This window comes from Oncorhynchus masou, chromosome 2 (genome assembly GCF_036934945.1).
Source record: "Oncorhynchus masou masou isolate Uvic2021 chromosome 2, UVic_Omas_1.1, whole genome shotgun sequence".
NCBI classification, from domain to species: domain Eukaryota; kingdom Metazoa; phylum Chordata; class Actinopteri; order Salmoniformes; family Salmonidae; genus Oncorhynchus; species Oncorhynchus masou.
Window position 1 is genome coordinate 3,776,047 of NC_088213.1, and position 27,911 is coordinate 3,803,957.

The 27,911-nt window shown below is 51.2% G+C and overlaps 1 protein-coding gene across 1 annotated transcript in view; it reads left to right on the plus strand.

Annotated features, from left to right (window-relative positions):
* Positions 1-5,558: 5,558 nt before the first annotated feature.
* The window catches only part of LOC135552195 (uncharacterized), a 29,519-nt gene continuing 7,166 nt past the window's right edge, over positions 5,559-27,911 (plus strand). The window contains exons 1-3 of the mRNA XM_064983671.1: positions 5,559-5,872; positions 16,632-16,746; positions 17,477-18,332. Coding sequence (XP_064839743.1) covers positions 5,778-5,872; positions 16,632-16,746; positions 17,477-18,332 — 1,066 coding nt within the window. The 5' untranslated portion in view covers positions 5,559-5,777. The remainder of the gene's footprint in view (positions 5,873-16,631; positions 16,747-17,476; positions 18,333-27,911) is intronic.

A 27,911-nucleotide genomic window follows, 5' to 3' on the forward strand; every position in this document is an offset into this window, starting at 1 on the left:
CAGTATAGGGGGAGGTGCAGTAAGTAGGACAGTAGCAGACATACAGTATAGGGGGAGGTGCAGTAAGTAGGACAGTAGCAGACATACAGTATAGGGGGAGGTGCAGTAAGTAGGACAGTAGCAGACATACCGTATAGAGGGAGGTGCAGTAAGTAGGACAGTAGGAGCAGACATACAGTATAGGGGGAGGTGCAGTAAGTAGGACAGTAGCAGACATACAGTAAAGGGGGAGGTGCAGTAAGTAGGACAGTAGAAGACATACAGTATAGGGGGAGGTGCAGTAAGTAGTACAATAGCAGAATAGGGGGAGAGAAGTTCACTATAATAACAGGGCTCTGGTAGTGATGTCTACAACCCCAATGGCACCCTATTCCTTATATATAGTCCACTACTAAGAGCCCTAACCAAGTGCACTATGTCCTCTCTCCCGTCTCTCCCGTCTCCTCTCCCCTGTCCCGTCTCTCCCCTTTCCCGTCCCGTCTCTCCCGTCCCGTCTCTCCCCTGTCCTGTCCCGTCTCTCCCGTCTCCCGTCTCGTCTGTCCCGTCCCGTCTCTCCCCTTTCCCCTCCCGTCTCTCCCCTGTCCCGTCTCTCCCCTGTCCCGTCCCGTCTCTCCCCTGTCCCGTCTCTCCCCTGTCCCGTCCCGTCTCTCCCCTGTCCTGTCCCGTCTTTCCCCTGTCCCGTGTCTCCCCTGTCCCGTCCTGTCTCTTCCCTGTCCCGTCCCGTCTCACCCCTGTCCCGTCCCGTCCCTCCCCTGTCCCGTCCCGTCTCTCCCCTTTCCCGTCCCGTCTCTCCCCCTGTCCCGTCCCGTCTCTCCCCTGTCCCGTCCCGTCTCCCCTGTCCCGTCCCGTCTCCCCTGTCCCGTCCCGTCTGTCCCGTGTCTCCCCTGTCCCGTCCCGTGTCTCCCCTGTCCCGTCCCGTCTCACCCCTGTCCCGTCTCTCCCCCGTCCCGTGTCTTCCCTGTCCCGTCCCGTCTCTCCCCTGTCCCGTCCCGTCTCTCCCCTGTCCCGTCTCTCCCCTGTCCCGTCTCGTGTCTCCCCTGTCCCGTCCCGTCTCTCCCCTGTCCCGTCCCGTGTCTCCCCTGTCCCGTGTCTCCCCTGTCCCGTCTCGTGTCACCCCTGTCTCGTGTCACCCCTGTCCCGTCTCGTCTCTCCCCTGTCCCGGCCCGTCTCTCCCCTGTCCCGGCCCGTCTCTCCCCTGTCCCGTCCCGTCTCTCCCCTGTCCCGTATCTCCCCTGTCCCGTCTCGTCTCTCCCCTGTCCCGTCTCGTCTCTCCCCTGTCCCGTCTCGTGTCTCCCCTGTCCCGTCCCGTCTCTCCCCTGTCCCGTCCCGTGTCTTCCCTGTCCCGTCCCGTGTCTTCCCTGTCCCGTCCCGTGTCTTCCCTGTCCCGTCCCGTGTCTTCCCTGTCCCGTCCCGTGTCTTCCCTGTCCTGTCCCGTCTCTCCCCTGTCCCGTCCCGTGTCTTCCCTGTCCCGTCTCTCCCCTGTCTACCCCTGTCCCGTCTCCCCTGTCCCATCCCGTCTCTCCCCTGTCCCGTCTCTCCCCTGTCCCATCCCGTCTCTTCCCTGTCCCGTCTCTTCCCTGTCCCGTCTCTCCCCTGCCCCGTCTCTCCCCCGTCCCGTGTCTCCCCCGTCCCGTGTCTCCCCCGTCCCGTCTCTCCCCTGTCCCGTCTCTCCCGTCCTCTCTCCCCTGTCCCGTCCCGCCTCCCCCATGTCCCATCCCGTCTCTCCCCCGTCCCGTCTCTCCCCCGTCCCGTCTCTCCCCTGTCCCGTGTCTCCCCTGTTGTCTCTCTCCTGTCCCGTGTCTCCCCTGTCCTCTCTCCCCTGTCCCGTGTCTCCCCTGTCTACCCCTGTCCCGTCTCCCCTGTCCCGTCTCTCCCCTGTCCCGTCTCGTGTCTCCCCTGTCCCGTCCCGTCTCTCCCCTGTCCCGTCCCGTGTCTTCCCTGTCCCGTCCCGTGTCTTCCCTGTCCCGTCCCGTGTCTTCCCTGTCCCGTCCCGTGTCTTCCCTGTCCCGTCCCGTGTCTTCCCTGTCCTGTCCCGTCTCTCCCCTGTCCCGTCCCGTGTCTTCCCTGTCCCGTCTCTCCCCTGTCTACCCGTCCCGTCTCCCCTGTCCCGTCCCGTGTCTCCCCTGTCCCATCCCGTCTCTCCCCTGTCCCGTCTCTCCCCTGTCCCATCCCGTCTCTTCCCTGTCCCGTCTCTTCCCTGTCCCGTCTCTTCCCTGTCCCGTTTCTCCCCTGCCCCGTCTCTCCCCCTGCCCCGTCTCTCCCCCGTCCCGTGTCTCCCCCGTCCCGTCTCTCCCCTGTCCCGTCTCTCCCGTCCTCTCTCCCCTGTCCCGTCCCGCCTCCCCCATGTCCCATCCCGTCTCTCCCCCGTCCCGTCTCTCCCCCGTCCCGTCTCTCCCCTGTCCTCTCTCCCCTGTCCCGTCTCTCCCCTGTCCTCTCCCCTGTCCCGTCCCGTCTCTCCCCTGTCCCGTCTCTCCCCTGTCCCGTCCCGTCTCTCCCCTGTCCTGTCCCGTCTTTCCCCTGTCCCGTGTCTCCCCTGTCCCGTCCTGTCTCTTCCCTGTCCCGTCCCGTCTCACCCCTGTCCCGTCCCGTCCCTCCCCTGTCCCGTCCCGTCTCTCCCCTTTCCCGTCCCGTCTCTCCCCCTGTCCCGTCCCGTCTCTCCCCTGTCCCGTCCCGTCTCCCCTGTCCCGTCCCGTCTCCCCTGTCCCGTCCCGTCTGTCCCGTGTCTCCCCTGTCCCGTCCCGTGTCTCCCCTGTCCCGTCCCGTCTCACCCCTGTCCCGTCTCTCCCCCGTCCCGTGTCTTCCCTGTCCCGTCCCGTCTCTCCCCTGTCCCGTCCCGTCTCTCCCCTGTCCCGTCTCTCCCCTGTCCCGTCTCGTGTCTCCCCTGTCCCGTCCCGTCTCTCCCCTGTCCCGTCCCGTGTCTCCCCTGTCCCGTGTCTCCCCTGTCCCGTCTCGTGTCACCCCTGTCTCGTGTCACCCCTGTCCCGTCTCGTCTCTCCCCTGTCCCGTCCCGTCTCTCCCCTGTCCCGTCCCGTGTCTTCCCTGTCCCGTCCCGTGTCTTCCCTGTCCCGTCCCGTGTCTTCCCTGTCCCGTCCCGTGTCTTCCCTGTCCCGTCCCGTGTCTTCCCTGTCCCGTCCCGTGTCTTCCCTGTCCCGTCCCGTGTCTTCCCTGTCCTGTCCCGTCTCTCCCCTGTCCCGTCCCGTGTCTTCCCTGTCCCGTCTCTCCCCTGTCTACCCCTGTCCCGTCTCCCCTGTCCCATCCCGTCTCTCCCCTGTCCCGTCTCTCCCCTGTCCCGTCTCTTCCCTGTCCCGTCTCTTCCCTGTCCCGTCTCTCCCCTGCCCCGTCTCTCCCCCGTCCCGTGTCTCCCCCGTCCCGTGTCTCCCCCGTCCCGTCTCTTCCCTGTCCCGTCTCTCCCGTCCTCTCTCCCCTGTCCCGTCCCGCCTCCCCCATGTCCCATCCCGTCTCTCCCCCGTCCCGTCTCTCCCCCGTCCCGTCTCTCCCCTGTCCCGTGTCTCCCCTGTTGTCTCTCTCCTGTCCCGTGTCTCCCCTGTCCCGTCTCGTGTCTCCCCTGTCCCGTCCCGTCTCTCCCCTGTCCCGTCCCGTGTCTTCCCTGTCCCGTCCCGTGTCTTCCCTGTCCCGTCCCGTGTCTTCCCTGTCCCGTCCCGTGTCTTCCCTGTCCCGTCCCGTGTCTTCCCTGTCCTGTCCCGTCTCTCCCCTGTCCCGTCCCGTGTCTTCCCTGTCCCGTCTCTCCCCTGTCTACCCGTCCCGTCTCCCCTGTCCCGTCCCGTGTCTCCCCTGTCCCATCCCGTCTCTCCCCTGTCCCGTCTCTCCCCTGTCCCATCCCGTCTCTTCCCTGTCCCGTCTCTTCCCTGTCCCGTCTCTCCCCTGCCCCGTCTCTCCCCCGTCCCGTGTCTCCCCCGTCCCGTGTCTCCCCCGTCCCGTCTCTCCCCTGTCCCGTCTCTCCCGTCCTCTCTCCCCTGTCCCGTCCCGCCTCCCCCATGTCCCATCCCGTCTCTCCCCCGTCCCGTCTCTCCCCCGTCCCGTCTCTCCCCTGTCCCGTGTCTCCCCTGTTGTCTCTCTCCTGTCCCGTGTCTCCCCTGTCCTCTCTCCCCTGTCCCGTGTCTCCCCTGTCGTCTCTCCCCTGTCCCGTCTCTCCCCTGTCCCGTCTCGTGTCTCCCCTGTCCCGTCCCGTCTCTCCCCTGTCCCGTCCCGTGTCTTCCCTGTCCCGTCCCGTGTCTTCCCTGTCCCGTCCCGTGTCTTCCCTGTCCCGTCCCGTGTCTTCCCTGTCCCGTCCCGTGTCTTCCCTGTCCTGTCCCGTCTCTCCCCTGTCCCGTCCCGTGTCTTCCCTGTCCCGTCTCTCCCCTGTCTACCCGTCCCGTCTCCCCTGTCCCGTCCCGTGTCTCCCCTGTCCCATCCCGTCTCTCCCCTGTCCCGTCTCTCCCCTGTCCCATCCCGTCTCTTCCCTGTCCCGTCTCTTCCCTGTCCCGTCTCTTCCCTGTCCCGTTTCTCCCCTGCCCCGTCTCTCCCCTGCCCCGTCTCTCCCCCGTCCCGTGTCTCCCCCGTCCCGTCTCTCCCCTGTCCCGTCTCTCCCGTCCTCTCTCCCCTGTCCCGTCCCGCCTCCCCCATGTCCCATCCCGTCTCTCCCCCGTCCCGTCTCTCCCCCGTCCCGTCTCTCCCCTGTCCCGTGTCTCCCCTGTTGTCTCTCTCCCGTCCCGTCTCTCCCCTGTCCCGTCCCGTGTCTTCCCTGTCCCGTCCCGTGTCTTCCCTGTCCCGTCCCGTGTCTTCCCTGTCCCGTCCCGTGTCTTCCCTGTCCCGTCCCGTGTCTTCCCTGTCCTGTCCCGTCTCTCCCCTGTCCCGTCCCGTGTCTTCCCTGTCCCGTCTCTCCCCTGTCTACCCGTCCCGTCTCCCCTGTCCCGTCCCGTGTCTCCCCTGTCCCATCCCGTCTCTCCCCTGTCCCGTCTCTCCCCTGTCCCATCCCGTCTCTTCCCTGTCCCGTCTCTTCCCTGTCCCGTCTCTTCCCTGTCCCGTTTCTCCCCTGCCCCGTCTCTCCCCTGCCCCGTCTCTCCCCCGTCCCGTGTCTCCCCCGTCCCGTCTCTCCCCTGTCCCGTCTCTCCCGTCCTCTCTCCCCTGTCCCGTCCCGCCTCCCCCATGTCCCATCCCGTCTCTCCCCCGTCCCGTCTCTCCCCCGTCCCGTCTCTCCCCTGTCCCGTGTCTCCCCTGTCGTTTCTCCCCTGTCCCGTCTCTCCCCTGTCGTGTCTCCCCTGTCCCGTCCCGTGTCTCCCCTGTCCTCTCTCCCCTGTCTCGTGTCTCCCCTGTCCTCTCTCCCTGTCCCGTCCCGTGTCTCCCCTGTCCCGTGTCTCCCCTGTCCTCTCTCCCCTGTCTCGTGTCTCCCCTGTCCTCTCTCTCCCCTGTCCTCTCTCCCCTGTCCCGTGTCCCCCTGTCCTCTCTCCCCTGTCCTCTCTCCCCTGTCCTCTCTCCCCTGTCGTCTCTCCCCTGTCCCGTCCCGTCTCTCCCCTGTCCCGTGTCTCCCCTGTCCTCTCTCCCCTGTCCCAGCACCCAGAGCTCCTGTCCAACCCTAGGAAGAGCAGCTGGATCGTATTCGGTCACAGTCTCCAGATCAGGGCCGACGGAGCGATGTTCAGACACATCCTCAACTTCCTGAGATGTGGACGCCTGTTGCTGCCCTCTGTGTTCAAGTACAGTAGGGAACTGGGAAACTGGACACAGCAGCGAGCCAAAATGGCCGCTCTTATCGGTCAATACCAACCATTTTTGTGTCCATGTCGTGCAGGGAATGGCGGCTGCTGTGCCATGAGGTAGAGGAGTTTCAGATCCCAGCTCTGACTGGAGCCCTGGAGGACTGTTCTGACTACAGGTGAGAGAGAAGGGCCCCACTATATACCACCAACCTGTCAGTCACTACAGGTGAGAGAGAAGGGCCCCTCTATATACCACCAACCTGTCAGTCACTACAGGTGAGAGAGAAGGGCCCCTCTATATACCACCAACCTGTCAGTCACTACAGGTGAGAGAGAAGGGCCCCTCTATATACCGTCAACAGTCTGGTCAACCTGTCAGTCACTACAGGTGAGAGAGAAGGGCCCCTCTATATACCGTCAACAGTCTGGTCAACCTGTCAGTCACTACAGGTGAGAGAGAAGGGCCCCTCTCTATACCGTCAACAGTCTGGTCAACCTGTCAGTCACTACAGGTGAGAGAGAAGGGCCCCACTATATACCACCAACCTGTCAGTCACTACAGGTGAGAGAGAAGGGCCCCTCTATATACCACCAACCTGTCAGTCACTACAGGTGAGAGAGAAGGGCCCCTCTATATACCACCAACCTGTCAGTCACTACAGGTGAGAGAGAAGGGCCCCTCTATATACCACCAACCTGTCAGTCACTACAGGTGAGAGAGAAGGGCCCCTCTATATACCACCAACCTGTCAGTCACTACAGGTGAGAGAGAAGGGCCCCTCTATATACCGTCAACAGTCTGGTCAACCTGTCAGTCACTACAGGTGAGAGAGAAGGGCCCCTCTATATACCGTCAACAGTCTGGTCAACCTGTCAGTCACTACAGGTGAGAGAGAAGGGCCCCTCTATATACCGTCAACAGTCTGGTCAACCTGTCAGTCACTACAGGTGAGAGAGAAGGGCCCCTCTCTATACCGTCAACAGTCTGGTCAACCTGTCAGTCACTACAGGTGAGAGAGAAGGGCCCCACTATATACCACCAACCTGTCAGTCACTACAGGTGAGAGAAAGGGCCCCTCTATATACCACCAACCTGTCAGTCACTACAGGTGAGAGAGAAGGGCCCCTCTATATACCACCAACCTGTCAGTCACTACAGGTGAGAGAGAAGGGCCCCTCTATATACCACCAACCTGTCAGTCACTACAGGTGAGAGAGAAGGGCCCCACTATATACCACCAACCTGTCAGTCACTACAGGTGAGAGAGAAGGGCCCCTCTATATACCGTCAACAGTCTGGTCAACCTGTCAGTCACTACAGGTGAGAGAGAAGGGCCCCTCTCTATACCGTTAACAGTCTGGTCAACCTGTCAGTCACTACAGGTGAGAGAGAAGGGCCCCTCTCTATACCGTCAACAGTCTGGTCAACCTGTCAGTCACTACAGGTGAGAGAGAAGGGCCCCACTATATACCACCAACAGTCTGGTCAACCTGTCAGTCACTACAGGTGAGAGAGAAGGGCCCCTCTCTATACCACCAACAGTCTGGTCAACCTGTCAGTCACTACAGGTGAGAGAGAAGGGCCCCACTATATACCACCAACCTGTCAGTCACTACAGGTGAGAGAGAAGGGCCCCTCTCTATACCGTCAAGAGTCTGGTCAACCTGTCAGTCACTACAGGTGAGAGAGAAGGGCCCCACTATATACCACCAACCTGTCAGTCACTACAGGTGAGAGAGAAGGGCCCCTCTATATACCACCAACCTGTCAGTCACTACAGGTGAGAGAGAAGGGCCCCACTATATACCACCAACCTGTCAGTCACTACAGGTGAGAGAGAAGGGCCCCTCTATATACCACCAACCTGTCAGTCACTACAGGTGAGAGAGAAGGGCCCCTCTATATACCACCAACCTGTCAGTCAGTACAGGTGAGAGAGAAGGGCCCCTCTATATACCGTCAACAGTCTGGTCAACCTGTCAGTCACTACAGGTGAGAGAGAAGGGCCCCTCTCTATATACCACCAACCTGTCAGTCACTACAGGTGAGAGAGAAGGGCCCCTCTCTATACCGTCAACAGTCTGATCAACCTGTCAGTCACTACAGGTGAGAGAGAAGGGCCCCTCTCTATACCGTCAACAGTCTGGTCAACCTGTCAGTCACTACAGCTGAGAGAGAAGGGCCCCTCTATATACTGTCAACAGTCTGGTCAACCTGTCAGTCACTACAGGTGTGAGAGAGGGGCCCCTCTCTATACTGTCAACAGTCTGGTCAACCTGTCAGTCAGTACAGGTGAGAGAGAAGGGCCCCTCTCTATACCGTCAACAGTCTGGTCAACCTGTCAGTCACTACAGGTGAGAGAGAAGGGCCCCTCTATATACCACCAACCTGTCAGTCACTACAGGTGAGAGAGAAGGGCCCCACTATATACCACCAACCTGTCAGTCACTACAGGTGAGAGAGAAGGGCCCCTCTCTATACCGTCAACAGTCTGATCAACCTGTCAGTCACTACAGGTGAGAGAGAAGGGCCCCTCTATATACCACCAACCTGTCAGTCACTACAGGTGAGAGAGAAGGGCCCCTCTATATACCACCAACCTGTCAGTCACTACAGGTGAGAGAGAAGGGCCCCACTATATACCACCAACCTGTCAGTCACTACAGGTGAGAGAGAAGGGCCCCTCTATATACCACCAACCTGTCAGTCACTACAGGTGAGAGAGAAGGGCCCCACTATATACCACCAACCTGTCAGTCACTACAGGTGAGAGAGAAGGGCCCCTCTATATACCACCAACCTGTCAGTCACTACAGGTGAGAGAGAAGGGCCCCTCTATATACCACCAACCTGTCAGTCACTACAGGTGAGAGAGAAGGGCCCCTCTATATACCACCAACCTGTCAGTCACTACAGGTGAGAGAGAAGGGCCCCTCTCTATACCACCAACCTGTCAGTCACTACAGGTGAGAGAGAAGGGCCCCTCTATATACCACCAACCTGTCAGTCACTACAGGTGAGAGAGAAGGGCCCCTCTATATACCGTCAACAGTCTGGTCAACCTGTCAGTCACTACAGGTGAGAGAGAAGGGCCCCTCTATATACCACCAACCTGTCAGTCACTACAGGTGAGAGAGAAGGGCCCCTCTATATACCACCAACCTGTCAGTCACTACAGGTGAGAGAGAAGGGCCCCTCTATATACCACCAACCTGTCAGTCACTACAGGTGAGAGAGAAGGGCCCCTCTATATACCGTCAACCTGTCAGTCACTACAGGTGAGAGAGAAGGGCCCCTCTATATACCACCAACCTGTCAGTCACTACAGGTGAGAGAGAAGGGCCCCTCTCTATACCGTCAACAGTCTGGTCAACCTGTCAGTCACTACAGGTGAGAGAGAAGGGCCCCTCTATATACCACCAACCTGTCAGTCACTACAGGTGAGAGAGAAGGGCCCCTCTATATACCACCAACCTGTCAGTCACTACAGGTGAGAGAGAAGGGCCCCTCTATATACCACCAACCTGTCAGTCACTACAGGTGAGAGAGAAGGGCCCCTCTATATACCACCAACCTGTCAGTCACTACAGGTGAGAGAGAAGGGCCCCTCTATATACCACCAACCTGTCAGTCACTACAGGTGAGAGAGAAGGGCCCCTCTCTATACCGTCAACAGTCTGGTCAACCTGTCAGTCACTACAGGTGAGAGAGAAGGGCCCCTCTATATACCGTCAACAGTCTGGTCAACCTGTCAGTCACTACAGGTGAGAGAGAAGGGCCCCTCTATATACTGTCAACAGTCTGGTCAACCTGTCAGTCAGTACAGGTGAGAGAGAAGGGCCCCTCTCTATACCACCAACCTGTCAGTCACTACAGGTGAGAGAGAAGGGCCCCTCTCTATACCGTCAACAGTCTGGTCAACCTGTCAGTCACTACAGGTGAGAGAGAAGGGCCCCTCTATATACCGTCAACAGTCTGGTCAACCTGTCAGTCACTACAGGTGAGAGAGAAGGGCCCCTCTATATACCACCAACCTGTCAGTCACTACAGGTGAGAGAGAAGGGCCCCTCTATATACCACCAACCTGTCAGTCACTACAGGTGAGAGAGAAGGGCCCCTCTATATACCACCAACCTGTCAGTCACTACAGGTGAGAGAGAAGGGCCCCTCTATATACCGTCAACAGTCTGGTCAACCTGTCAGTCACTACAGGTGAGAGAGAAGGGCCCCTCTATATACCACCAACCTGTCAGTCACTACAGGTGAGAGAGAAGGGCCCCTCTATATACCACCAACCTGTCAGTCACTACAGGTGAGAGAGAAGGGCCCCTCTATATACCGTCAACAGTCTGGTCAACCTGTCAGTCACTACAGGTGAGAGAGAAGGGCCCCTCTATATACCGTCAACAGTCTGGTCAACCTGTCAGTCACTACAGGTGAGAGAGAAGGGCCCCTCTATATACCACCAACCTGTCAGTCACTACAGGTGAGAGAGAAGGGCCCCTCTATATACCGTCAGTAGTCTGATCAACCTGTCAGTCAGTACAGGTGAGAAAGAAGGGCCCCACTATATACCACCAACCTGTCAGTCACTACAGGTGAGAGAGAAGGGCCCCTCTCTATACCACCAACCTGTCAGTCACTACAGGTGAGAGAGAAGGGCCCCTCTCTATACCGTCAACAGTCTGGTCAACCTGTCAGTCACTACAGGTGAGAGAGAAGGGCCCCTCTCTATACCGTCAACAGTCTGGTCAACCTGTCAGTCACTACAGGTGAGAGAGAAGGGCCCCTCTATATACCACCAACCTGTCAGTCACTACAGGTGAGAGAGAAGGGCCCCTCTCTATACCGTCAACAGTCTGGTCAACCTGTCAGTCACTACAGGTGAGAGAGAAGGGCCCCTCTCTATACCGTCAACAGTCTGGTCAACCTGTCAGTCACTACAGGTGAGAGAGAAGGGCCCCTCTATATACCACCAACCTGTCAGTCACTACAGGTGAGAGAGAAGGGCCCCTCTATATACCGTCAACAGTCTGGTCAACCTGTCAGTCACTACAGGTGAGAGAGAAGGGCCCCTCTATATACCACCAACCTGTCAGTCACTACAGGTGAGAGAGAAGGGCCCCTCTCTATACCGTCAACAGTCTGGTCAACCTGTCAGTCACTACAGGTGAGAGAGAAGGGCCCCTCTATATACCACCAACCTGTCAGTCACTACAGGTGAGAGAGAAGGGCCCCTCTCTATACCGTCAACAGTCTGGTCAACCTGTCAGTCACTACAGGTGAGAGAGAAGGGCCCCTCTCTATACCGTCAACAGTCTGGTCAACCTGTCAGTCAGTACAAGTGAGAGAGAAGGGCCCCTCTCTATACCACCAACCTGTCAGTCACTACAGGTGAGAGAGAAGGGCCCCTCTATATACCACCAACCTGTCAGTCACTACAGGTGAGAGAGAAGGGCCCCTCTATATACCACCAACCTGTCAGTCACTACAGGTGAGAGAGAAGGGCCCCTCTATATACCGTCAACAGTCTGGTCAACCTGTCAGTCACTACAGGTGAGAGAGAAGGGCCCCTCTATATACCACCAACCTGTCAGTCACTACAGGTGAGAGAGAAGGGCCCCTCTATATACCACCAACCTGTCAGTCACTACAGGTGAGAGAGAAGGGCCCCTCTATATACCGTCAACCTGTCAGTCACTACAGGTGAGAGAGAAGGGCCCCTCTATATACCACCAACCTGTCAGTCACTACAGGTGAGAGAGAAGGGCCCCTCTCTATACCGTCAACAGTCTGATCAACCTGTCAGTCATCAATCAGTCATTTTCAACTCAATAAGCAATGATCATGAAACGTAATTTTGACTGAGTGATTTGATGATAACAGCGGTTGGGGACTGGTGACTGGCCTAGTGTTGTGATTGGTCAGTTCGGGACTGGTGACTTAGTGTTGCGATTGGTCAGTTGGGGACGGGTGACTGGCCTAGTGTTGTGATTGGTCAGTTGGGGACTGGTGACTGGCTTAGTGCTGTGATTGGTCAGTTGGGGACTGGTGGCTGGCTTAGTGTTGTGATTGGTCAGTTGGGGAATGGTGACTTAGTGTTGTGATTGGTCAGTCGGGGACTGGTGACTGGCTTAGTGTTGTGATTGGTCAGTTGGGGACTGGTGACTGGCTTAGTGTTGTGATTGGTCAGTTGGGGACTGGTGACTGGCTTAGTGTTGTGATTGGTCAGTTGGGGACTGGTGACTGGCTTAGTGTTGTGATTGGTCAGTTGGGGACTGGTGACTGGCCTAATGTTGTGATTGGTTAGTTGGGGACTGGTGACTGGCCTAGTGTTGTGATTGGTCAGTTGGGGACTGGTGACTGGCCTAGTGTTGTGATTGGTCAGTTGGGGACTGGTGACTGGCCTAGTGTTGTGATTAAGCCAGTCACCAGTCCCCAACTGACCAGTGTTGTGATTGGTCAGTAGGGGACTGGTGAATGGCTTAGTGTTGTGATTGGTCAGTAGGGGACTGGTGACTGGCTTAGTGTTGTGATTGGTCAGTTGGGGACTGATGACTGGCTTAGTGTTGTGATTGGTCAGTTGGGGACTGGTGGCTGGCTTAGTGTTGTGATTGGTCAGTTGGGGACTGGTGACTGGCTTAGTGTTGTGATTGGTCAGTTGGGGACTGGTGACTGGCCTAGTGTTGTGATTGGTCAGTTGTTAGAAGAGTCTCGGACTGTGTGGTGTGTCTGTACTCAGGGCCTGGTGTTGTGATTGGTCAGTTGGGGACTGGTGGCTGGCTTAGTGTTGTGATTGGTCAGTTGGGGACTGGTGGCTGGCTTAGTGTTGTGATTGGTCAGTTGGGGACTGGTGACTGGCTTAGTGTTGTGATTGGTCAGTTGGGGACTGGTGACTGGCCTAGTGTTGTGATTGGTCAGTTGTTAGAAGAGTCTCGGACTGTGTGGTGTGTCTGTACTCAGGGCCTAGTGTTGTGATTGGTCAGTTGGGGACTGGTGACTGGCTTAGTGTTGTGATTGGTCAGTTGGGGACTGGTGACTGGCTTAGTGTTGTGATTGGTCAGTTGGGGACTAATGACCGGCTTAGTGTTGTGATTGGTCAGTTGGGGACTGGTGACTGGCCTAGTGTTGTGATTGGTCAGTTGGGGACTGGTGACTGGCTTAGTGTTGTGATTGGTCAGTTGGGGACTGGTGGCTGGCTTAGTGTTGTGATTGGTCAGTTGGGGACTGGTGACTGGCCAGTTGGGGACTGGTGACTGGCCTAGTGTTGTGATTGGTCAGTTGTTAGAAGAGTCTCGGACTGTGTGGTGTTTTTGTACTCAGGGCCTGGTGTTGTGATTGGTCAGTTGTTAGCAGAGTCTCGGACTGTGTGGTGTTTCTGTACTCAGGGCCTGGTGTTGTGATTGGTCAGTTGTTAGAAGAGTCTCGGACTGTGTTGTGATTGGTCAGTTGTTAGAAGAGTCTCGGACTGTGTGGTGTGTCTGTACTCAGGGCCTGGTGTTGTGATTGGTCAGTTATTAGAAGAGTCTCGGACTGTGTGGTGTGTCTGTACTCAGGGCCTGGTGTTGTGATTGGTCAGTTGTTAGGAGAGTCTCGGACTGTGTGGTGTGTCTGTACTCAGGGCCTGGTGTTGTGATTGGTCAGTTATTAGAAGAGTCTCGGACTGTGTGGTGTGTCTGTACTCAGGGCCTGGTGTTGTGATTGGTCAGTTGTTAGAAGAGTCTCGGACTGTGTGGTGTTTCTGTACTCAGGGCCTGGTGTTGTGATTGGTCAGTTGTTAGAAGAGTCTCGGACTGTGTGGTGTTTCTGTACTCAGGGCCTGGTGTTGTGATTGGTCAGTTATTAGAAGAGTCTCGGACTGTGTGGTGTGTCTGTACTCAGGGCCTGGTGTTGTGATTGGTCAGTTGTTAGAAGAGTCTCGGACTGTGTGGTGTGTCTGTACTCAGGGCCTGGTGTTGTGATTGGTTAGTTATTAGAAGAGTCTCGGACTGTGTGGTGTGTCTGTACTCAGGGCCTGGTGTTGTGATTGGTCAGTTGTTAGAAGAGTCTCGGACTGTGTGGTGTGTCTGTACTCAGGGCCTGGTGTTGTGATTGGTCAGTTATTAGAAGAGTCTCGGACTGTGTGGTGTGTCTGTACTCAGGGCCTGGTGTTGTGATTGGTCAGTTATTAGAAGAGTCTCGGACTGTGTGGTGTGTCTGTACTCAGGGCCTGGTGTTGTGATTGGTCAGTTGTTAGAAGAGTCTCGGACTGTGTGGTGTGTCTGTACTCAGGGCCTGGTGTTGTGATTGGTCAGTTATTAGAAGAGTCTCGACTGTGTGTGTGTCTGTACTCAGGGCCTGGTGTTGTGATTGGTCAGTTATTAGAAGAGTCTCGGACTGTGTGGTGTGTCTGTACTCAGGGCCTGGTGTTGTGATTGGTCAGTTATTAGAAGAGTCTCGGACTGTGTGGTGTGTTTGTACTCAGGGCCTGGTGTTGTGATTGGTCAGTTATTAGAAGAGTCTCGGACTGTGTGGTGTGTCTGTACTCAGGGCCTGGTGTTGTGATTGGTCAGTTATTAGAAGAGTCTCGGACTGTGTGGTGTGTTTGTACTCAGGGCCTGGTGTTGTGATTGGTCAGTTATTAGAAGAGTCTCGGACTGTGTGGTGTGTCTGTACTCAGGGCCTGGTGTTGTGATTGGTCAGTTATTAGAAGAGTCTCGGACTGTGTGGTGTTTTTGTACTCAGGGCCTGGTGTTGTGATTGGTCAGTTATTAGAAGAGTCTCGGACTGTATGGTGTGTCTGTACTCAGGGCCTGGTGTTGTGATTGGTCAGTTATTAGAAGAGTCTCGGACTGTGTGGGGTGTCTGTACTCAGGGCCTGGTGTTGTGATTGGTCAGTTATTAGAAGAGTCTCGGACTGTGTGGTGTGTCTGTACTCAGGGCCTGGTGTTGTGATTGGTCAGTTATTAGAAGAGTCTCGGACTGTGTGGTGTGTCTGTACTCAGGGCCTGGTGTTGTGATTGGTCAGTTATTAGAAGAGTCTCGGACTGTGTGGTGTGTCTGTACTCAGGGCCTGGTGTTGTGATTGGTCAGTTATTAGAAGAGTCTCGGACTGTGTGGTGTGTCTGTACTCAGGGCCTGGTGTTGTGATTGGTCAGTTGTTAGAAGAGTCTCGGACTGTGTGGTGTGTCTGTACTCAGGGCCTGGTGTTGTGATTGGTCAGTTGTTAGAAGAGTCTCGGACTGTGTGGTGTGTCTGTACTCAGGGCCTGGTGTTGTGATTGGTCAGTTATTAGAAGAGTCTCGGACTGTGTGGTGTGTCTGTACTCAGGGCCTGGTGTTGTGATTGGTCAGTTGTTAGAAGAGTCTCGGACTGTGTGGTGTGTCTGTACTCAGGGCCTGGTGTTGTGATTGGTCAGTTGTGAGGAGAGTCTCGGACTGTGTGGTGTGTCTGTACTCAGGGCCTGGTGTTGTGATTGGTCAGTTATTAGAAGAGTCTCGGACTGTGTGGTGTTTCTGTACTCAGGGCCTGGTGTTGTGATTGGTCAGTTATTAGAAGAGTCTCGGACTGTGTGGTGTGTCTGTACTCAGGGCCTGGTGTTGTGATTGGTCAGTTATTAGAAGAGTCTCGGACTGTGTGGTGTGTCTGTACTCAGGGCCTGGTGTTGTGATTGGTCAGTTATTAGAAGAGTCTCGGACTGTGTGGTGTGTCTGTACTCAGGGCCTGGTGTTGTGATTGGTCAGTTGTGAGGAGAGTCTCGGACTGTGTGGTGTTTCTGTACTCAGGGCCTGGTGTTGTGATTGGTCAGTTATTAGAAGAGTCTCGGACTGTGTGGTGTGTCTGTACTCAGGGCCTGGTGTTGTGATTGGTCAGTTGTTAGAAGAGTCTCGGACTGTGTGGTGTGTCTGTACTCAGGGCCTGGTGTTGTGATTGGTCAGTTATTAGAAGAGTCTCGGACTGTGTGGTGTGTCTGTACTCAGGGCCTGGTGTTGTGATTGGTCAGTTATTAGAAGAGTCTCGGACTGTGTGGTGTGTCTGTACTCAGGGCCTGGTGTTGTGATTGGTCAGTTGTTAGAAGAGTCTCGGACTGTGTGGTGTGTCTGTACTCAGGGCCTGGTGTTGTGATTGGTCAGTTATTAGAAGAGTCTCGGACTGTGTGGTGTGTCTGTACTCAGGGCCTGGTGTTGTGATTGGTCAGTTGTTAGAAGAGTCTCGGACTGTGTGGTGTGTCTGTACTCAGGGCCTGGTGTTGTGATTGGTCAGTTATTAGAAGAGTCTCGGACTGTGTGGTGTGTCTGTACTCAGGGCCTGGTGTTGTGATTGGTCAGTTATTAGAAGAGTCTCGGACTGTGTGGTGTGTCTGTACTCAGGGCCTGGTGTTGTGATTGGTCAGTTATTAGAAGAGTCTCGGACTGTGTGGTGTGTCTGTACTCAGGGCCTGGTGTTGTGATTGGTCAGTTATTAGAAGAGTCTCGGACTGTGTGGTGTGTCTGTACTCAGGGCCTGGTGTTGTGATTGGTCAGTTGTGAGAAGAGTCTCGGACTGTGTGGTGTGTCTGTACTCAGGGCCTGGTGTTGTGATTGGTCAGTTATTAGAAGAGTCTCGGACTGTGTGGTGTGTCTGTACTCAGGGCCTGGTGTTGTGATTGGTCAGTTGTTAGGAGAGTCTCGGACTGTGTGGTGTGTCTGTACTCAGGGCCTGGTGTTGTGATTGGTCAGTTATTAGAAGAGTCTCGGACTGTGTGGTGTGTCTGTACTCAGGGCCTGGTGTTGTGATTGGTCAGTTGTGAGAAGAGTCTCGGACTGTGTGGTGTGTCTGTACTCAGGGCCTGGTGTTGTGATTGGTCAGTTATTAGAAGAGTCTCGGACTGTGTGGTGTGTCTGTACTCAGGGCCTGGTGTTGTGATTGGTCAGTTGTTAGAAGAGTCTCGGACTGTGTGGTGTGTCTGTACTCAGGGCCTGGTGTGAGAGCAACACGCCTGCTGCCGGTAACCGGTCTTCCTCTTCAGCCGAGTCCTTACTCTTTTACAACCAAGATCAAGATGGCTTCACGGGGATCGGTTACCAACCGGTACGTTCCTGCTTGCCTTTTGTCTTGTCTTTGTCAAACACACACAACCTGGAGGGGAGGGGGGGGGGGGGGGTGTTCCATATGAATTGTTTCATGGCTGGTACAGCCAACAGTGTCTCAGAGGCAGGAGGGCTGATTTGGGATCAGATCCATCTTGTTCATGTGATCAGATTTTTTTAGGATGATCTAATAGACCAAACTGATCCTATATCAGCCCTCCTTTACTCTGAGAAGGTGTGTGACTACAGGCCCTGATCCAGTTTGGAAAGGTGTCACAGTTACACTCTTGGGTTGTTGTTGTTGTTATCGCTTGATCACTAGGAACTCATCCAAGGAATTTAATTTGAGCTCCACCCTGCAGGGAGAAGTGGTGAAGGAGCATATTAGATGTCCCAGGGTGCTTAGTGGTAGAGGAAGGAGCATATTAGATGTCCCAGGGTGCTTAGTGGTAGAGGAAGGATCATATTAGATGTCCCAGGGTGCTTAGTGGTAGAGGAAGGATCATATTAGATGTCCCAGGGTGCTTAGTGGTAGAGGTGGTGAAGGAGCATATTAGATGTCCCGGGGTGCTTAGTGGTAGAGGTGGTGAAGGAGCATATTAGATGTCCCAGGGTGCTTAGTGGTAGAGGAAGGATCATATTAGATGTCCCAGGGTGCTTGGTGGTAGAGGTGGTGAAGGAGCATATTAGATGTCCCAGGGTGCTTAGTGATACTCTACTCCACTCCACAGGAGAGCATGGATGTAAGTCCATCACAAACACAAGATGGAGTCAGTCCTGAAGACTCCATCTCAGTGGGTGAGGACATCTGTCCCTTGGTGGAACCAGAGAACGAGCTGAGACGGAGAGACTGTCTGCTTCAGAGACTAGAGGAGAGCAGACAGGTCAATACAGAGGACAGAATAGAGCCAAGCCAGCTGTCGCCAGCTCCTCTACAGTCAACAGTAGAGTCAACAGTACAGTCTGGTGGTCAGACCAGTCGCCTTTCAGTCCCCTCTGACAGACTGTCTCAGAACAATACCACATCAGATACCAGCAGCAAACTCTCATCCTCCCCTTTGGCACCAAACAGAACATTGGACACAATGGATATCCGAAAGCTATCCTCTTCTCTATGCAGTGTAACACACAAGCCTGACCATGCTAGTAAATTCTCCCCAACAGGGCTGAGTAGTCCTGGACAGAAACCAGTAGGTTCCAGACGCTTCTCGTCTCCTGGCCGATATCAGGGTGGTTTGGTAGAGAGGGCAACGCCAGACGGTCTAGATGAGATCTCAGCCTCTCTCCAGAGCATGATGGCAGAGACTGTGTTTCAGAGTGGGCCCAACACACAGCCCTGGGGGACGCCATCTGGGGAAGGGACCCTCTGCCCCTGCACAGGTTCCAGGGGCTCCACGCCTGACCCCATCCCTCCTGACCCACTCCCTAATCCAGCCTCAGCCAGGCTGTCTACCCTCACAGCCCTCCTGGCCAGACAGGGACTCCCTTGGGGCGCACAGGGGACAAGGTACCCCACACAGAGGGCCGATGTGGAGGGAGACAGTCAGGGACGGAGCACAGTCAAGCCTAACAGCAGTACTCAGAGAGGTGAGACAGTCAGGGACGGAGCACAGTCAAGCCTAACAGCAGTACTCAGAGAGGTGAGACAGTCAGGGACGGAGCACAGTCAAGCCTAACAGCAGTACTCAGAGAGGTGAGACAGTCAGGGACGGAGCACAGTCAAACCTAACAGCAGTACTCAGAGAGGTGAGACAGTCAGGGACGGAGCACAGTCAAACCTAACAGCAGTACTCAGAGAGGTGAGACAGTCAGGGACGGAGCACAGTCAAGCCTAACAGCAGTACTCAGAGAGGTGAGACAGTCAGGGACGGAGCACAGTCAAGCCTAACAGCAGTACTCAGAGAGGTGAGACAGTCAGGGACGGAGCACAGTCAAGCCTAACAGCAGTACTCAGAGAGGTGAGACAGTCAGGGACAGAGCACAGTCAAACCTAACAGCAGTACTCAGAGAGGTGAGGGATGCATGTTTCAAAATATGTACAAACGCATTCTAGAAGTTCCCTCCGTGCTTCATTTGATTTCGACCTGTGCTCTAATTTGAGGGCTCTGAGCACGGTTACACAGAGTGTCTAAACCCAGAGGCACAACATCACGAGACTTCGAGGAACGCTTGAGTAGCAAACCAGACCGGGGTTTGGGTTTATAGAAGACCAAACAGACCAGACCAGGGTTTAGAGAAGACCAAACAGACCTGTTGAAATGTAGAGAATCACCTACTGAGACCTTAAAGACGTCCCCCAGTGATTAGTCCTGTTGAAATGTAGAGAATCACCCTACTGAGACCTTAAAGACGTCCCCCCAGTGATTAGTCCTGTTGAAATGTAGAGAATCACCCTACTGAGACCTTAAAGACGTCCCCCCAGTGATTAGTCCTGTTGAAATGTAGAGAATCACCTACTGAGACCTTAAAGACGCCCCCCCCAGTGATTAGTCCTGTTGAAATGTAGAGAATCACCCTACTGAGACCTTAAAGACGTCCCCCAGTGATTAGTCCTGTTGAAATGTAGAGAATCACCCTACTGAGACCTTAAAGACGTCCCCCAGTGATTAGTCCTGTTGAAATGTAGAGAATCACCCTACTGAGACCTTAAAGACGTCCCCAGTGATTAGTCCTGTTGAAATGTAGAGAATCACCCTACTGAGACCTTAAAGACGTCCCCCCAGTGATTAGTCCTGTTGAAATGTAGAGAATCACCCTACTGAGACCTTAAAGACGTCCCCCAGTGATTAGTCCTGTTGAAATGTAGAGAATCACCCTACTGAGACCTTAAAGACGTCCCCCCAGTGATTAGACCTGTTGAAACGTAGAGAATCACCCTACTGAGACCTTAAAGACGTCCCCCCAGTGATTAGTCCTGTTGAAATGTAGAGAATCACCCTACTGAGACCTTAAAGACGTCCCCCCCAGTGATTAGTCCTGTTGAAATGTAGAGAATCACCCCACTGAGACCTTAAAGACGTCCCCCAGTGATTAGTCCTGTTGAAATGTAGAGAATCACCTACTGAGACCTTAAAGACGTCCCCCAGTGATTAGTCCTGTTGAAATGTAGAGAATCACCCTACTGAGACCTTAAAGACGTCCCCCCAGTGATTAGTCCTGTTGAAATGTAGAGAATCACCCTACTGAGACCTTAGACGCCCCCCCAGTGATTAGTCCTGTTGAAATGTAGAGAATCACCCTACTGAGACCTTAAAGACGTCCCCCCCAGTGATTAGTCCTGTTGAAATGTAGAGGATCACCTACTGAGACCTTAAAGACGCCCCCCCAGTGATTAGTCCTGTTGAAATGTAGAGAATCACCCTACTGAGACCTTAAAGACGTCCCCCCAGTGATTAGTCCTGTTGAAATGTAGAGAATCACCTACTGAGACCTTAAAGACGTCCCCCCCAGTGATTAGTCCTGTTGAAATGTAGAGAATCACCTACTGAGACCTTAAAGACGTCCCCCAGTGATTAGTCCTGTTGAAATGTAGAGAATCACTCTACTGAGACCTTAAAGACGTCCCCAGTGATTAGTCCTGTTGAAATGTAGAGAATCACCCTACTGAGACCTTAAAGACGTCCCCCAGTGATTAGTCCTGTTGAAATGTATAAATACACTAAAGGGTAAAAACATGTGGTTTTAGCAAAATAGTGTTTTTTGTTGACACAACTGCAAACTTCCAGGAGTTGGTCTGATGTTCGATTCGTGATGTTCGATTCGTGATGTTTGATTCGTGATGTCATCAGCCTCCATCTTGCTTGAGGAACAAGATAAGAAAGTCTCCCCCCCACTGTGCCTTGGACCACCTGTTGATATGTGCCTCTTAAGTAAATAAGGTGTTAAATGAGGTGAAAAGGAGAGTGAGGACTTAACATAGACTAGTAGTACTGTTAGGGGGACTTAACATAGACTAGTAGTACTGTTAGTGAGACTTAACATAGACTAGTAATACTGTTAGGGGGACTTAACATAGACTAGTAGTTCTGTTAGGGGACTTAACATAGACTAGTAGTACTGTTAGGGGGACTTAACATAGACTAGTAGTACTGTTAGTGAGACTTAACATAGACTAGTAGTACTGTTAGGGGGACTTAACATAGACTAGTAGTACTGTTAGGGGGACTTAACATAGACTAGTAGTACTGTTAGGGGGACTTAACATAGACTAGTAGTACTGTTAGGGGGACTTAACATAGACTAGTAGTTCTGTTAGGGGGACTTAACATAGACTAGTAGTACTGTTAGGGGGACTTAACATAGACTAGTAGTACTGTTAGTGGGACTTAACATAGACTAGTCGTTCTGTTAGGGGGACTTAACATAGACTAGTAGTACTGTTAGGGGGCCTTAATATAGACTAGTAGTAATGTTAGGGGGACTTAACATAGACTAGTAGTACTGTTAGGGGGACTTAACATAGACTAGTCGTTCTGTTAGGGGGACTTAACATAGACTAGTCGTTCTGTTAGGGGGACTTAACATAGACTAGTAGTACTGTTAGGGGGACTTAACATAGACTAGTAGTTCTGTCAGGCAGTAATAGTAGAGAATGTCTGTCAGAGTGAGACTTAACATAGACTAGTAGTTCTGTTAGGCAGTAATAGTAGAGAATGTCTGTCAGAGTGAGACTTAACATAGACTAGTAGTACTGTTAGGGGGACTTAACATAGACTAGTAGTACTGTTAGGGGGACTTAACATAGACTAGTAGTACTGTTAGGTTAGGGGACTTAACATAGACTAGTAGTTCTGTTAGGGGGACTTAACATAGACTAGTAGTTCTGTTAGGGGGACTTAACATAGACTAGTCGTTCTGTTAGGGGGACTTAACATAGACTAGTAGTACTGTTAGGGGGACTTAACATAGACTAGTAGTACTGTTAGGTTAGGGGACTTAACATAGACTAGTAGTTCTGTTAGGGGGACTTAACATAGACTAGTAGTTCTGTTAGGGGGACTTAACATAGACTAGTCGTTCTGTTAGGGGGACTTAACATAGACTAGTAGTACTGTTAGGGGGACTTAACATAGACTAGTAGTTCTGTTAGGGGGACTTAACATAGACTAGTAGTTATGTTAGGGGGACTTAACATAGACTAGTAGTTCTGTTAGGGGGACTTAACATAGACTAGTAGTACTGTTAGGGGGACTTAACATAGACTAGTAGTACTGTTAGGGGGACTTAACATAGACTAGTAGTTCTGTTAGGGGGACTTAACATAGACTAGTAGTTATGTTAGGGGGACTTAACATAGACTAGTAGTACTGTTAGTGGGACTTAACATAGACTAGTAGTACTGTTAGGGGGACTTAACATAGACTAGTAGTTATGTTAGGGGGACTTAACATAGACTAGTAGTTATGTTAGGGGGACTTAACATAGACTAGTAGTACTGTTAGGGGGACTTAACATAGACTAGTAGTACTGTTAGGGGGACTTAACATAGACTAGTAGTACTGTTAGGGGGACTTAACATAGACTAGTAGTACTGTTAGGGGGACTTAACATAGACTAGTAGTTCTGTTAGGGGGACTTAACATAGACTAGTAGTACTGTTAGGGGGACTTAACATAGACTAGTAGTTCTGTTAGGGGGACTTAACATAGACTAGTAGTTATGTTAGGGGGACTTAACATAGACTAGTAGTACTGTTAGTGGGACTTAACATAGACTAGTAGTACTGTTAGGGGGACTTAACATAGACTAGTAGTTATGTTAGGGGGACTTAACATAGACTAGTAGTACTGTTAGGGGGACTTAACATAGACTAGTAGTTCTGTTAGGGGGACTTAACATAGACTAGTAGTACTGTTAGGGGGACTTAACATAGACTAGTAGTTCTGTTAGGGGGACTTAACATAGACTAGTAGTTATGTTAGGGGGACTTAACATAGACTAGTAGTACTGTTAGTGGGACTTAACATAGACTAGTAGTACTGTTAGGGGGACTTAACATAGACTAGTAGTTATGTTAGGGGGACTTAACATAGACTAGTAGTTATGTTAGGGGACTTAACATCGACTAGTAGTACTGTTAGGGGGACTTAACATAGACTAGTAGTACTGTTAGGGGGACTTAACATAGACTAGTAGTACTGTTAGGGGGACTTAACATAGACTAGTAGTACTGTTAGGGGGACTTAACATAGACTAGTAGTTCTGTTAGGGGGACTTAACATAGACTAGTAGTACTGTTAGTGGGACTTAACATAGACTAGTAGTACTGTTAGGGGGACTTAACATAGACTAGTAGTTATGTTAGGGGGACTTAACATAGACTAGTAGTACTGTTAGGGGGACTTAACATAGACTAGTAGTTATGTTAGGGGGACTTAACATAGACTAGTAGTACTGTTAGGGGGACTTAACATAGACTAGTAGTTCTGTTAGGGGGACTTAACATAGACTAGTAGTACTGTTAGGGGGACTTAACATAGACTAGTAGTTCTGTTAGGGGGACTTAACATAGACTAGTAGTTATGTTAGGGGACTTAACATAGACTAGTAGTACTGTTAGTGGGACTTAACATAGACTAGTAGTACTGTTAGGGGGACTTAACATAGACTAGTAGTTATGTTAGGGGGACTTAACATAGACTAGTAGTTATGTTAGGGGGACTTAACATAGACTAGTAGTACTGTTAGGGGGACTTAACATAGACTAGTAGTACTGTTAGGGGGACTTAACATAGACTAGTAGTACTGTTAGGGGGACTTAACATAGACTAGTAGTACTGTTAGGGGGACTTAACATAGACTAGTAGTACTGTTAGGGGGACTTAACATAGACTAGTAGTTCTGTTAGGGGGACTTAACATAGACTAGTAGTACTGTTAGGGGGACTTAACATAGACTAGTAGTACTGTTAGGGGGACTTAACATAGACTAGTAGTACTGTTAGGGGGACTTAACATAGACTAGTAGGACTGTTAGGGGGACTTAACATAGACTAGTAGTTCTGTTAGGGGGACTTAACATAGACTAGTAGTACTGTTAGGGGGACTTAACATAGACTAGTAGTACTGTTAGGGGGCCTTAATATAGACTAGTAGTACTGTTAGGGGGACTTAACATACACTAGTAATACTGTTAGGTTAGGGGGACTTAACATAGACTAGTCGTTCTGTTAGGCAGTAATAGTAGAGAATGTCTGTCAGAGTGAGACTTAACATAGACTAGTAGTTCTGTTAGGCAGTAATAGTAGAGAATGTCTGTCAGAGTGAGACTTAACATAGACTAGTCGTTCTGTTAGGCAGTAATAGTAGAGAATGTCTGTCAGAGTGAGACTTAACATAGACTAGTCGTTCTGTTAGGCAGTAATAGTAGAGAATGTCTGTCAGAGTGAGACTTAACATAGACTAGTAGTACTGTTAGGGGGACTTAACATAGACTAGTAGTACTGTTAGGGGGACTTAACATAGACTAGTAGTACTGTTAGGTTAGGGGACTTAACATAGACTAGTAGTACTGTTAGGGGGACTTAACATATACTAGTAGTACTGTTAGTGGGACTTAACATAGACTAGTAGTTCTGTTAGGGGGACTTAACATAGACTAGTAGTACTGTTAGGGGGACTTAACATAGACTAGTAGGACTGTTAGGGGGACTTAACATATACTAGTAGTACTGTTAGTGGGACTTAACATAGACTAGTAGTTCTGTTAGGGGGACTTAACATAGACTAGTAGTACTGTTAGGGGGACTTAACATAGACTAGTCGTTCTGTTAGGGGGACTTAACATAGACTAGTCGTTCTGTTAGGGGGACTTAACATAGACTAGTCGTTCTGTTAGGGGGACTTAACATAGACTAGTAGTACTGTTAGGGGGACTTAACATAGACTAGTAGTACTGTTAGGGGGACTTAACATAGACTAGTAGTACTGTTAGGGGGACTTAACATAGACTAGTCGTTCTGTTAGGCAGTAATAGTAGAAAATGTCTGTCAGAGTGAGACTTAACATAGACTAGTAGTTCTGTCAGGCAGTAATAGTAGAGAATGTCTGTCAGAGTGAGACTTAACATAGACTAGTAGGACTGTTAGGGGGACTTAACATAGACTAGTAGTACTGTTAGTGGGACTTAACATAGACTAGTAATACTGTTAGGGGGACTTAACATAGACTAGTAGTACTGTTAGGTTAGTGGGACTTAACATAGACTAGTAGTTCTGTTAGGGGGACTTAACATAGACTAGTAGTACTGTTAGGGGGACTTAACATAGACTAGTAGTACTGTTAGGGGGACTTAACATAGACTAGTAGTTCTGTTAGGGGGACTTAACATAGACTAGTAGTTCTGTCAGGGGGACTTAACATAGACTAGTAGTACTGTTAGGGGGACTTAACATAGACTAGTAGTACTGTTAGGGGGACTTAACATAGACTAGTAGTACTGTTAGGGGGACTTAACATAGACTAGTAGTACTGTTAGGGGGACTTAACATAGACTAGTAGTTCTGTTAGGTTAGGGGGACTTAACATAGACTAGGGGGACTTAACATAGACTAGTAGTACTGTTAGGTTAGGGGGACTTAACATAGACGAGTAGTACTGTTAGGGGGACTTAACATAGACTAGTAGTACTGTTAGGTTAGGGGACTTAACATAGACTAGTAGTTCTGTTAGGCAGTAATAGTAGAGAATGTCTGTCAGAGTGAGACTTAACATAGACTAGTCGTTCTGTTAGGCAGTAATAGTAGAGAATGTCTGTCAGAGTGGGACTTAACATAGACTAGTAGTACTGTTAGGGGGACTTAACATAGACTAGTAGTACTGTTAGGGGGACTTAACATAGACTAGTAGTAGTTTTAGGGGGACTTAACATAGACTAGTAGGACTGTTAGGGGGACTTAACATAGACTAGTAGTACTGTTAGGGGGACTTAACATAGACTAGTAGTACTGTTAGGGGGACTTAACATAGACTAGTAGTACTGTTAGGGTGACTTAACATAGACTAGTAGTACTGTTAGGGGACTTAACATAGACTAGTAGTACTGTTAGGGGGACTTAACATAGACTAGTAGTACTGTTAGGGGGACTTAACATAGACTAGTAGTACTGTTAGGGGGACTTAACATAGACTAGTAGTACTGTTAGGGGGACTTAACATAGACTAGTAGTACTGTTAGGGGGACTTAACATAGACTAGGGGGACTTAACATAGACTAGTAGTACTGTTAGGGGGACTTAACATAGACTAGGGGGACTTAACATAGACTAGTAGTACTGTTAGGTTAGGGGGGCTTAACATAGACTAGTAGTGCTGTCAGGGGGACTTAACATAGACTAGTAGTACTGTTAGGTTAGGGTGACTTAACATAGACTAGTAGTACTGTTAGGGGGACTTAACATAGACTAGGGGGACTTAACATAGACTAGTAGTACTGTTAGGTTAGGGGGGCTTAACATAGACTAGTAGTGCTGTCAGGGGGACTTAACATAGACTAGTAGTACTGTTAGGTTAGGGGGACTTAACATAGACGAGTAGTACTGTTAGGGGGACTTAACATAGACTAGTAGTTCTGTTAGGGGGACTTAACATAGACTAGTAGTACTGTTAGGGGGACTTAACATAGACTGGTAGTACTGTTAGGGGGACTTAACATAGACTAGGGGGACTTAACATAGACTAGTAGTACTGTTAGGGGGACTTAACATAGACTAGTAATACTGTTAGGGGGACTTAACATAGACTAGGGGGACTTAACATAGACTAGTAATACTGTTAGGGGGACTTAACAGACTAGTAATACTGTTAGGGGGACTTAACATAGACGAGTAGTTATGTTAGGGGGACTTAACATAGACTAGTAGTACTGTTAGGGGGACTTAACATAGACTAGGGGGACTTAACATAGACTAGTAGTACTGTTAGGGGGACTTAACATAGACTAGTAGTACTGGTAGGGGGACTTAACATAGACTAGTAGTTCTGTTAGGGGGACTTAACATAGACTAGTAGTTCTGTTAGGGGGACTTAACATAGACTAGTAGTACTGTTAGGGGGACTTAACATAGACTAGGGGGACTTAACATAGACTAGTAGTACTGTTAGGGGGACTTAACATAGACTAGTAGTACTGTTAGGGGGACTTAACATAGACTAGGGGGACTTAACATAGACTAGTAGTACTGTTAGGGGGACTTAACATAGACTAGTAGTACTGTTAGGGGGACTTAACATAGACTAGGGGGACTTAACATAGACTAGTAGTACTGTTAGGGGGACTTAACATAGACTAGTAGTTCTGTTAGGGGGACTTAACATAGACTAGTAGTTATGTTAGGGGGACTTAACATAGACTAGTAGTTCTGTTAGGGGGACTTAACATAGACTAGTAGTACTGTTAGGGGGACTTAACATAGACTAGTAGTTATGTTAGGGGGACTTAACATAGACTAGTAGTACTGTTAGGGGGACTTAACATAGACTAGGGGGACTTAACATAGACTAGTAGTTATGTTAGGGGGACTTAACATAGACTAGTAGTACTGTTAGGGGGACTTAACATAGACTAGGGGGACTTAACATAGACTAGTAGTACTGTTAGGGGGACTTAACATAGACTAGTAGTACTGTTAGGGGGACTTAACATAGACTAGGGGGACTTAACATAGACTAGTAGTACTGTTAGGGGGACTTAACATAGACTAGGGGGACTTAACATAGACCAGTAGTACTGTTAGGGGGACTTAACATAGACTAGGGGGACTTAACATAGACTAGTAGTACTGTTAGGGGGACTTAACATAGACTAGGGGGACTTAACATAGACTAGTAGTACTGTTAGGGGGACTTAACATAGACTAGTAGTACTGTTAGGGGGACTTAACATAGACTAGGGGGACTTAACATAGACTAGTAGTACTGTTAGGGGACTTAACATAGACTAGGGGGACTTAACATAGACCAGTAGTACTGTTAGGGGGACTTAACATAGACTAGGGGGACTTAACATAGACTAGTAGTACTGTTAGGGGGACTTAACATAGACTAGGGGGACTTAACATAGACTAGTAGTTCTGTTAGGGGGACTTAACATAGACTAGTAGTACTGTTAGGGGGACTTAACATAGACTAGTAGTACTGTTAGGGGGACTTAACATAGACTAGGGGGACT